This window comes from Formica exsecta, unplaced genomic scaffold (genome assembly GCF_003651465.1).
Source record: "Formica exsecta isolate Colony F162 unplaced genomic scaffold, ASM365146v1 scaffold247, whole genome shotgun sequence".
Lineage (NCBI taxonomy): Eukaryota > Metazoa > Arthropoda > Insecta > Hymenoptera > Formicidae > Formica > Formica exsecta.
Genome location: NW_021849743.1, coordinates 154767 through 167797, shown reverse-complemented (window position 1 = coordinate 167797; position 13031 = coordinate 154767). Strand labels below are relative to the sequence as shown.

Genomic DNA, 13031 nt, shown 5'->3' with positions numbered 1-13031 from the left:
TCTTTACGGGACACGTCAGATTCACACCGTAAATAATTTTTTTCTTTTTGTTTCATAACAAACTTTTCCGTTTATGTCGCGCCGAGTTATGTTGCGTCCTGTGACACAAAATAGAACTTTTTCAGATACCTCTTCGATCTTTAACGACACACGTTTATAGAACTTTGTACACGTCTTTTTGCGGCCTTCAAGAAAGACTTTGCAATCGCGCACAGCTGACGCATCTCAATAATGCAGAATACACCACGATGCTCTGCATGTTGCTGGACGTCTTTTTATCGCTTTTACGAGGCCGCGTCCGCGTAATGCGCGGAAGGGAGAGTACCTTTAATCAAATCCTGAGATGTGTCCGTGACCGCTACCGTGCTGCGCGTGCTATAAGATAATAGTAGTCGCAATACTTTCCGGAATCCGACACGTTGTCGTGCACGTGCACCTTACGTTAAAGCAGTCGCCGATCAATCGGGTATCTTAATGACTCGAGAGATTAATAAGCCAATTAATTTCCCGGGTAGAGATTTGTTTTCGATTAGGGTGTATGATAAAGTAACCACCCATCACAATCGAATATGTCGCGACTTAAATTTAAGATTAATAGGAGAATTAATCTTTCGAATTACGACGGGCTTTCGATTAGGATGTAGACGAAAACACTCGGGTCGATTTAGCATTATTGTCCCTGTGGCAAAAAAAAATGTTCATAATTTTAATTTTAATTGTTTATTAATTACATTTCATAGTTATCATTACACAGTTTATAATTTATATATAACTGTAGCTTTTATATAATATTTAAATTAATTAATACCCCCGCATTTTATCTACATTTGCTTTTTTTGGTATTTTTATCTTTCTGTGTTTTTTTAATATGTTTACGTACACACACCCACACATACCACCAATTTTTTTATAGCTGGATAGACTTTGTCTTTGCATTTTTATATTCCCACATTTTTCTATTTTTACATTTTCATACTTGTATATTTTTTTATCTTTCTATGTGTATATATTTCTCTGTGTATATATTTCTCTATCTTCACAAACGATTATTGGTACGTCATTTAACAAAAGTAATGTGTTTGAGCGTCGCTATTGTTCAATTGGCGTTCGATATTAGACCGCGGGTAGAACTCGAAAAAAAGTGTTTATATCGTTACTCTTATTGACATGCAGCATGAGAGAAGGAACGTTCGAGTTTTCGGAAAAGGCTGCCAGACAATGCGACTCGACGACTAGTGTGCGATCAACGGGAGAGCTGCGTGTATTCTTTTCCAGTTCGTAGACATCAGCGGCTAATGGCAAAATGTTTTGCGCTTCCTCTCGATTCAGTGGCGTGTCGCGTTGCTCGAGAAACTCGAGCGTGTAGTTCCGCACGCATCAATTTGTCGGAGAATGTTTATTCAAACAATGACGCAAACTGGTGTAAAATTTTTTTGTCTTTTTTTTTTTTGCTTAGCAGTTGTAATTGTTTACAATGATACTCGTGTTTTTCAATTAAAAAACAGCACATTTATTACATGAATTATGTGCTTGCGTATATCATTATATACGACTTATAATTACACAGACAACAGCCTTAATTTTTCTATTTAATTCTTTTTTTTCTCTCGTAAACTCTAATATGACGCAAATGTGTCATAAATTACAAATTACAAATCAATTTTTTTCCATTTCTTTCTTCTATTAATATAATAATGATAATATTGATAAGTCACAAAAACAAAATATATAACATTGCATCGTCGTTTTAAAGCGATGACAATCGCCTTTTGTTCTTGCAAATAAATTTCATTCTCCCCAGGAGGGATCTTGGTCCCGTTTTTTGACGCGTAAAGAGTTACATCGTTAACAGTGTAAGCCTGTAATGTAAGCGATCCGCTACCGTTGAATTTCGATCTACTCTTGTAGTTTAGCATGACATCCGCGCGTACTTGTCATCGTACGTAATATTCGATCCGAATGAATAAAGCGCGGCTTCGTAAGTACGAGTACTCTAGCCACGGATTATAGATGAGAGACGGGTTATATGTACGCAGGTGCGCACTCGGGGATTTATCAATTATGAAAAAGGTCACGAGGTAGGACACTTTGTACGTGTTCAAGTTTAGTTTCACGATCAGTCTGACATCCCGGCTGGCCCGTGGAGTACCGGACTCGCGCTCGCGCTCGCGAACGTCGCACTCTCGTTATTCGTCAACACCTTTATTCTCGAATCCTTATCGGTTTTTTTTTTTCCGCTGACAAATTATTCTCCATCCAATCCTTCTCCGCTCTTTTACTTTTTGCCAACATCTTTACTCGACGAAAGGATCGGACCGCTGGATCGGTACGATCTCTTCTTCTTGCGAAGAAAGCTGTGCGGAGACGGATCCTTATTCTCTCCGCGGAGAGACCGCCGCTTCAAAAATGGGCATCATCTTCCTCGCGAGGTTGGCTCTGCAATCGCTGAACGCCAAGTGGCGGCAATCGAAGAGAGGAATATTCAGGAAGTGTCGATACCAGCGCGGTTTCTATTGAGAACTCTTTCGCTCTTTTGCGATCGTTTCGTTTCGCATCTCTCTTTCTTTCTGACGGCGAGAGGATCAATCGTGGTCCATTCGTGCGCGTTCGCTTCATTGTGCATCGTCGCGGTCACGGCAGGCCGCCGCTTGTTAAAGGCAGCCTGGCTCGTTGAACCCGATGAGCTGAGGTGTGGTTATTCTCGCGCCGCGAACAGAGACCGAAACTGGTTCGTTAGTCATCGCGTCGCGTTTTTTTCGCTTCGTTCGGCTTTATCTCATCTCGATAGCTACTTTTTCTTCTTACTTTGCCCTCTCTCTCTCTCTCTCTCTCTCTCTCTCTCGTTGTCCTGATCTTGTTATCCGTCCTTGTCTCCTTCGCCCCTTCTCGTTTCCGCAGAAGTTGGCTGGCAATCAACACCTGAACGTTACTAATAACCATTTATAATTGCTACTATTCTCTTATTTTCATTTGTTAACTACTTTTTATCCTACCTCTATTATTTCCTCGGTCGCATTCTGTCATTATTCAGCTCAAGCGATAAGCCGAATAAAAGTAGATAAAGACGGTCGCGCCAAGTAGATAGTGACACTTTGTGTCACATGTGCATAATCCACCGCGTTACCAATCGTCGTTCGAAAGAATATATATCGTGCTCAATTATTGGTGAATCATCGCGTTGACAATTGTGCAACTTTTGATAACGAGAATAATTTTGATCGAGAATCATTTGGACATTTGTCGGCTTCTGTTCGATAACCAAGGGGATCGATTCGAGCTCACGTCGATTGTTGACCGATTGACAATCGCCGTTGAAGCTATTTCAGTACATAAGCATTCTCGAAGAAAATTCAAGAGATATGTTATCTCGAAAGCAATAATAATAATAATAATAATAATAATAATAATATTGTCTCTCGCGAAACGGAAACGATGATGGAGTTCGAAACACAAGCGTTGATCGAGCTTTGTTTCTCTTCCCGCCCACTCACCCTCACCAGGGCAAGGTACGTGACTTCTAGCACCTTACTTGGTTGCGACTGTACAAGGATGATAATCTCTTACGAAAGTAAATAATGTCATGCATATCTTATCCAATCAAGAATTAATCGCAGACATTTGATTTAATCAAGAAGAAAAGATCACTTGTGAAACAAAAATTGCACACGATATATTGCAAAAAAAATCACTTATGTTTACCATAATTGCTACATTTATCAGAGAAACATCTATAGTCTATAAGTCTATAGTCTATATCATGTAAATTATCAGTTTATAAAACTAACGCGCTTATTAAGTAATTAATATATTTTTTATTGTAACTATATAAACTATAAATAAATATAATTCTCTGTTAGGATAAAAAATGTGTCGGAGTATCGGATAAACGATACCTAGTCAAAGAGCGATCTCACAAAATTACAGCACTGATTCTTTACAGCTCCAATTCTCTCTGTCTCAAATCTCATCTGACTTGTGTTGTTCGCAGGTCTGCGGGGTCCATAGGCGCGCGGTCGGCACCCAGCACACCCCTACAAGCTGTCCCCGATGCGTCGCAGGCCGCGGGCCAGCAATCGACCAGCGGGTCCCAACTCACCGTGGCCGGCGCCAGCTGTCCTCAGCCTCCGAGGAGCCCCAGTCACGCGGCCTTGCGATGTAACGACAGGTGAGGAGATCTCGTTCGTAAAGCGCGCGTTATACGCGAATTTTGCCTAATCACAAATCTAATAACGGAGCCTATTTTCTCGCGCGAAATGAAACGACCAATGTAATGGGTTAACGTTGTATTATTAATTTACGTTATAGACAAGAGTAGCGGAAACACACTAAAAGTAAAAATAGAGATATTAGTTTTAAGCAAAAACACGACATAAATTATGCGGTATAATATATGTGCATTTTAGTATCTTATTTATTTAAATCATTAAATCTATTTTATCCAGATTTTATAGAAATTATACGACGCATTATATAGAGGCTCTATAAATTTGCATGCGTGGTATGCGCAAGGAACCGCTTTCTTTGACGTTTTCGATATTATTTCCGCGACACGGACAGTGATGAATAGCTTTGCGTATATGGGTATGCGCGCTTTTAATAACGTTGTCTCGATATCTCGAATATCTCTATTTTCGCGGAATAGGCAGTATGTTATCGGCTCTCGAGCATTATCGATGAGGCATTTCTGATAATGATAATGTCGCACCTGTACACACATTGCAGAAGAGAACGAACAGAGTGGGAGGAGAGTGATTATCGCGGAAAACAAGACGTTATATATTTTCGCGATAAGACATTATAATTAACTTGTTTTTCTCTCTCTCTCTCTCTCTCTCTCTCTCTTTTCTCTTTTTTTTGCCACATCATAAGTTTCTATATTGGAGGTCTCTATTGGCTGCAGTTATTTACGGTACTCAAATATTATAACGGTACACGTACCGAATATGTTGAGAATGTGTGAGGTCAGACAAGCCTTTTCTGATTGGTAAAATTTGAGCGGAAAATATCTATACGGGAAATAATTACGTAACAACTAAAAAGTTAGTGGAAATTTTAGCAGCATTTCTGCAATTAATTAAGAGATGTTCAACGATGCATTTTCTTATAGTATAAAACATAATATTATCTTTAAACTCGGATGCATGTAATTTATTGAAGAAATTTATAAGCTGATAACTGTCTCTCTCTTTTTTTCTATTTTGGTCTTTTTCTTTTCTGCCTAAAGATTTTATTTAGGTATGCGAATAATCTATCGATTAGATTAGATTACACATGTATTAATTTTAGTAGATGGATCAATCGTATATTTAAAAATGATACAGTTCAATTTTGTATGAATCATATATTATTTTTTCTCACATTTCTCAACCACGGTTGGGTAACATTTTGGTTGCGTTATCTCGTAAATTTTTATCAGATCTAAATGGATACCATCCATTGATTTTTGCAGATAAACTAAGTATTTTCGAAACTAGAATCTTGCGTATCGTTTCGAATCGGGCAATACTTGGATGTAGATTGGAATATTCATCGCATATTTAGCGTTAAATGTCGCAGTTAGACAGCACTTGTAACGTTAAATCATGTCGAGAATAGAATTGTGTTTTCAAACAGTTCAATCGTGTGGGAATGTTTTGCGGCTATTCTTACAATAGCTGTGTGCCACGCATGCCGTTCATGAACGGTTATTACGATACAAAACATAACGTCGCAGGCATTATCTGCGTAAAATTGCCTTTTGTGATTAAGCCGTCTCGATGCAAAACACAAGTATCTCATCAATTTTCTAACAGTATCGCGCGATATTTCTTATTGTTAGATAAAATTTAAAAAATCTTTTTTTTCGTATAAAAAGTTTTTATAAAAAAAAATTTATCAAGAAGAAAATCTCTTTCACATAAAATCATTTTTCATAAACTTTTTACATACGATTACGGTTGACCTTTCCTGTTGAAAACGATTATTCATGCAGTCTTTTTTGAATGTTTACGAAATCCGATTTAACACAAAAAATTTTAATTAATGAAATCTGCGCGTTTCTTTCTTTTTTTTTTATCGTATTTTTTCTTAAAGTATCTTGACACGTCGAAAGAAACTGATATTACCCGATAAATATGTATAATTCTTTTGTTTATGCCAAGTCTGTCCAGTCTCTATTATTAATGCTAGTCTGTCCAGTCTCTACTTTGTGTAAGCTTTTATACTTCATTCATATTTATGCTATGGAAATGCTATTCTATTCAATAAAGAAAAATTTTTCACAGGTCAGTTTTAACAGCTGCCCGATAGAGAGATTATGATCTCTCTTTATATACAATGACTTTATATACAGAGACTGCGTTGCGAAAGATACGTCGGAACAAGAAAGATATACGTGTGCGAAATATAATACACGACACAGCCCTTATCGGTGCAATGTAAATTTTAATACACCGGAAAAAGGAAAGCTCGATATCGCTTCCTGTCTCGTGAACGTCTTCCCGAAATTATATCGAGTCATCGAGATTCGCGTTTTGCAACCCTATCGCAATGTCACGAGTCACGAGCCACAATAAAGCCTTCTCTCGCAGCCTCTTATCGTACCCCTCGTATCACCTCGCGCGCTCGTCCTCTCTTCTCCGTCAGCCAATTTTTTTTTGATCTTGCCACATATCATTATCGGACTTACGTTTGCATCCGTCATTTATCGCCGCGCGATTTTTTTTCTGCGATGGCTCAACGTACGCTCCGGACAGTCTCCCACGTGTTATCACCGACGTCGACAACGGATTGTTAAACCCCGCCGCGGTTCTACTTGCATCAGTCACGCGTTACGCCGCACATCGAACGGTCGCCTTACGAAGGCTCACGTACGAAGGAAAAATGAACCGACACGGTCAGTGATTCGAATTGAGATTGACGTTTTATTCGTTATGCAATATATTACTCTGATCAGAAGAAATCTGATTGGAGTTGAAGAGGAGTTAGGGAATATATATACTTACAATTAGTCATTTATATTCTTAATATTAGTTATACTTGTAGATATTCTCTGCATTCGGGATGTATCCGAGTATTTTCACGAGTAATATCTGCATTTCCGAAATTGCTATAAATAAGGTACGAATTTAATTATCACAAATGTTTTGCTTATTTTTAATAATTTAATTATTATTTTTTGATTAAATAATTTGATAATGAATGTATGGAAAATAAATATAAAAAATTATATCAAATCTTGATGCAGCTTATTTGATAGATGTACCTATCTGTTGTCTTTTTTATTGAACATTGAGAGGAAATTTTGATAATTTAATTAAAGTATATATAATATTTGTCTATTTAAAAATAATCCTCTCATACAAAACAATTATAAGAAATATCTGGTGAAATCATTTGTCTACGTTGCTTTGCAATGTTGTGTCGAAATTTTCAGAAGTGAAGGTTTTCGTATTTTTCTACGATACGCGGGTTTTTTCACGATTCAACGTATAAATCTATATCTATATCACTATCAAATGATAGTGATTTTTGATACGATTGTGGATCGCTGCGAACACAAGTATTTATATGAAATTGCCTCGAGTTTTAAAACGCAAAATTGAACAAGGAGGAACAACGAAAGATGCAAAGATGGGCCAAACGCGCGTGGAGATGTGGGGCAACGATTTGTGGAGTATCTCTATTATGGGCAAGAAGAACAAGACAGAACAGAACAAGTCCGACAAGTTAGTTGTTGTGTTTCTTTGGTAGGCGATATTATACGCCGTGACGTTAAAATTTCTATTTTAAAAGTTGTTATATAAGGTCATGTTGATGTTTTATTAATTATATCGATATTTAAAAATGCAAACACACGATGAATAAGATATGCGGAGAAGCGAGTTCTTAATTTTTTAAACTTTGGATAAATCGCGCGATAAGATATAAAAATAATATAAGTGATAAGAATGAATCTGCATTATATTATTTTCTCCGAACGGAAATTAAAATCAAGATTACTATTTGTCATAACTTATATTTCGGAATGAAAAATATCTCGATGTTTTTTTAATTAAATAAGAAACGAGGTTCATTGTAGATTAATCTAAAAGCGCGAGATATCTTAAATCACCATAGTTTGTCGCAATTAATTACTATATTTAATTATTGTCGAGAAAAAATATGTTTTAATCGTAAAACCTGTTGCCCGTATTATATACGGATACGATATACAAACACAAGTATATTGTGTAATACGTTAAAAAATGATACAAGATGAATATTAATCCCACTATATATATAATCTCCGGCAATGCAAGAAGAAGATAACTCTTGTGTAACCGTCAACCGTCATACAGTTATCATTATATGACTCTTTGGTGTCAGAAAATCAACGATCTTTGAACTTCTTTCCGTGTTTTAAATTCGCGTCTAGATATACTGTAGAGAGTAGCTTCTATAGTTAACAATCGTTACGATGCAAATATAAAATTTGAGCGCGTAAGCAGTAAGCAGGATATTCTTTTTCGGCATCTTCTTACTTGATAATATACAGGGTGTATCTGAAATGATGCACTAAACTTTAGGAGCATATTCTAGAGGTCAAAATGTATATCTTGGAGACAAGGAGTAGGGTATTTTCTAAGTGCGCGATGACACTCTGATATAAAGCGAAATATATATGACAGCGTTGACAAAAGAGATAGTATATATTAACTCATCTTTTAGGTTTATAAGGATCATGTTTCGTCTAATAAGTTGTGATTCGCCAAATCTTCCATCTTTTTAGTTTATAAAAATATATGTTAAAGATAAACTATATTTCGATTATATATGTATTGTTCCATTAATTATCTTTTAATAATCGCAAATATGAGAAATATTTTATAATTATGATTACTCTGTTATATATAAAATAATTTTTATTATTATTTCACGATAATTGCACGCTGTTATTGATGCAATTTTTATCTCGAATAATTCAGAAAAAGTTCAACTTTTTCTCTCTTTACTAAATTTTTATTTTGGAAAATATTCAGATATTTTATTGTTAGACAAATTTTAACTTTTCTGAATTAGACTCACAATTCTCAATTTACTATTTACATATGTGTGTTCGAATAGCTTATACTAGTCGGAACATGCTCGCTTATGTTAGATTCTTTTTTAAGAAAACTGAAATTTACTTTTTGTATGTTTAAGAATTTTAATATAGATACACTATAATTATACGTAATGATCAAGTAAATATTCTACCGCGTAATGTTTAATATCTGTAAATGGGAGTCTTATATTTTTGCTCTCTCTCTCTCTCTCTTTTTCAGTCACCTTTCGAAGCCGTTGAGTAGGAGTACACCATCGATGGCAGCTGGCGGCGCGCAGACTCCAGCAAAGGTTAGCAGATCCTCGTCGAGGTCGTCGCCGACGTCCACTAGCAGTGCGAGACAGAAAAAGTTTCACAGGCATTTCAGTCAGGTAGAATGAATATTTTCATCATTCCTTTCCTTTTTCTTCCCCTTCTTACGCATAACGCACATAAGGCACATTATATTATTCTTATAGCTTATAGTTATAAAGCGGGCGACGATATCGTGAGAATTTTTATCGCAACTTGTAATCTCCTGTATAAAATATGCATATTTTAATTTTATATCTCTGGCACTTAAAAAATATCCGTGTATTAGTCTTCTCAAAACAATTATAATTGTTTATAGGAAAATATGTGAGAAGAAGAAGGAGCAAATACTTTGTAAATTTGTTGCCTTTCTCATCAAATAACGTAATTCGTTTAATCTCGATCTATTATCATATTATTTACCTCTTTTCTATCCGTTCAACAAAACGTTCTCACACTGTATAGGGATGTAAACGCGTACGTCAATGCACGCTTCGATTGCATACAGTATAAAAATACTTGCCTTTATCTGTCTTTAAATACTGTCTTTAAATACGACGATACAAAAAATCAATGGCATAAATTATGAAGATGTATCAGAATTCATGATTCGAAATAGCAAATGGCACAACCGATTTTCTTGTCGGATAAAAATTTATAATACTTGTATAGCGTCACATCGTATATAAAAATTATTGACGAATGCAAGCGTTGGCACAAGGCAGCAAGACACAAATGATACGTACCAAGTATTACGTATCAACTTGAGATCAAGTGCATCTTTAGAACAAGGACGGTCGTGTAGAGTCACGAGAATCAACCTCGGCTTTAGAGCGTAGAATTTTAAGTACTCGCAAAAGATAAAGACTAACAATAAGAAGACTAAGAAGTAAGGAAACCCTCACGCGTCGCTATGATTACACGCTTAGATTGTACACGAAAAAAAACAAAAAGATGGAAGCACGTAGCCCGCCGCAATCTCGGCGGAAGAGCAGTACCGACCTAATGCGTAGCCTTCGAAATCTCGTTTTCAGGTAGCGGATGACGAGCACGTGCTCAATTATTACAGCTGCGCGTTGGTGGGCGACATCCTGCTGCAAGGTCACTTGTACATCACGCCCAACTACTTTGCCTTCTACAGCAACGTGTTCGGTTACGTGACGAAGCTGCTGATACCGACGGCGTCGGTGCTGAAGATCAGCAAGGAGAAGACCGCGCGCATTATACCGAACGCGGTGGCGGTGACCACCGAGGAAGAGCGACATGTCTTTTGCTCGTTGCTGTCGCGCGACTCGACCTACAAGCTGATGAAGCAGGTCTGGGACGCGGCGTTGGAACCGCGCGCCACGCCGGACGCGTTGCCGGCGCTCGACAACGACACCAAGTTATTAGCGCCGCTCGTCGATGATTCCGAGGTGAACGCCGCGGAGGATGAGTCGAGCATGTCTGAGAGTGGCACCGACGTCACGGCGACGACTTCTTCCAGACCACCGACCGTCTGCGTCGACAACACCGACGTAGCAACCGTGGCGCTCAACAGGCCGAGTTTGCCGCCCGCCAGGTGAGTCTATCTCTCTTTTTTATTCCATCATCTATTCATGAGCAATTAAATTTATTTTATTGAGTCTAATTGATTTTTTTGGTCAATTAATTAGTTTTAAATTTTCTATTTTAATTTAATTTAATTCAAATTAAGAGAATTTATTCAATTGTGGTAAAGTTAATTGAGATAAGTCAAATGAAAACTTGAAAAATATATAAATATATACGATGATAGGAAATTAAAAATATAAAGCAAACTTTTGTCTGTATCTTTGCATAAAATCGTAATAAATTGAAATTTTAAGTAATTTTTGCCGAGTCTTTTCTCAATTTATACAGCGCTTTGTGATATACGGTATATTAAAGTCATTCTCCTGATTGATGAGCGTTCCATTTGTCTTCCCGCAGATTTGAGACAATGGTATTAACGAAGACACTGATGCCCAACAGATCCGGTAGATTGAGATTTCTTCTTACCAACGGATTGAAACCTGGCATGGTGATAGCGATATTGGTGGGTCTCTTGGCAATTCTCTATGTATCGGCGGCTCTAATGATGATGCGCATCGATAGGCTACACACCGCTTATCTTAACCATCCTCTCGTCTCGCCTGAACGTTTCACGCAGGATCGACTATTGCATTATCTTAACACGAATCTGGATCAGATTGTGAAGGTAAAATATTATCCCGCGTGTATCTCTACTCTCTCGGAATAATGAAGTACAAATTCGTATCAAATGATTGTGAGGAGTCTACTTAAACCTCTTTAAGTAACCGCCATTTTTATTAACATTTTTATTGTTTTAAAAATAATTATGGATAAAAGAAGAACAACAATCTGTTTGACACAGTTTGCATATTAATTCTCTTTTAATTTTATTTTATAATTTATATTTTTTTATACGATATAAAAAAATACATGAAAAAATACATATTATTACATATATTTATGCCAGATGTTCAAATTTTATCTTATCGTGACTCACACACAAACATAACTTGCGAAAAGAATCAGTGATGATGATGACGTCATCTAATCGATTGATCTAAGTCTAAGCGGTTATCCATGTCCGTGATCATAGACATAGTATATCTAGACCGAGCGTTTGCTTTTATTTAAGGAGTGGGGGTAAAGATGCACGTAGAGAAGGACATACTCTGTTTCGTGCCCCTTGCGTTCTCTCTCGCTCGCACGTAACATAGCGTACTCCATAGACATAGTATATCTAGACCGAGCGTTTGCCTTTATTTAAGGAGTGAGGGTAAAGATGCACGTAGAAAAGGACATACTCTGTTTTGTGCCTCTTGCGTTCTCTCTCGCTCGCACGTAGCATAGCGTACTCTTTCGTCAAAATATATATATATATATATATTAAAACACTATTATATATAGTCATATTTGGATAATCTTATCTCGATATAGCACGCGTGAAGAGCGCGCCGAGCAACGATACTCTGATGAGTATCGACCAGGATAGTATAATACAGGAGCTCGCTTTCCTTATTCGCCATTAGCTCTTTCAGTACCTGCCTTAAACCTGCATTTAAGTACGATAAAAAGTTTTTAACAAATATATTCCACCCTCTGTCTCTGTCTCTCTCTCTCTCTCTCTCTCTCTCTTGCCACGTCCATTTTAGAATCTCGATAAAAGTAACCTCGGCTTTATAATTTTCTCTGCTATCGCTCAGCAAGATTTCGCAAACACGCTATTGGTGGAGACACAATTTGTGCCAGTTTCATGTCAAGAACTATAAATGTAAATATTGAAATCATTGAGAAAGAGAATAATTTCCTACGAGTTTGAAGATTGATGGTTGAATTTAAAAAAGACAAAAGGAAAAATATATATATTCTAGATTTCTGTATTATTGTTAAATAGGCCAGTTTTTATAAAAGCTTTTTTCCATTAAAAAGAAAAGTGTGACTTGCCTCAGAATTATCCACACTGATAATTTTAACGTGACTTTTGGTGTTTGTATAACATCTCGTTTAAGTAATTCTCGATGTCTTTGCAAACCGTAGCGTGTAAATTGAACTAATCTATTTTCATTTAATTGAACTTAATTTGTAATAAATTGCAGATTAGAATGAGGTTTTTGATGAATTTAGATGAGAAAAGAAAACAAAACAA

General features: G+C 36.8%; 1 protein-coding gene across 3 annotated transcripts in view; it reads left to right on the top strand.

Annotated features, from left to right (window-relative positions):
• LOC115236302 overlaps window positions 1-11653 on the top strand; it is a 47804-nt gene extending 36151 nt beyond the window's left edge. Inside the window, exons 4-7 of one of the 3 annotated variants that reach the window (XM_029808663.1) lie at window positions 3989-4165; window positions 9285-9435; window positions 10369-10916; window positions 11348-11653. In XM_029808663.1, the coding sequence (XP_029664523.1) occupies window positions 3989-4165; window positions 9285-9435; window positions 10369-10916; window positions 11348-11615 (1144 nt within the window). In that variant the 3' untranslated portion in view covers window positions 11616-11653. Of the gene's footprint in view, window positions 1-3988; window positions 4166-9284; window positions 9436-10368; window positions 10917-11305 lie in introns of all 3 variants that reach the window. The other 2 variants (XM_029808662.1, XM_029808661.1) reach the window with 2 other exon arrangements.
• Window positions 11654-13031: the final 1378 nt, after the last annotated feature.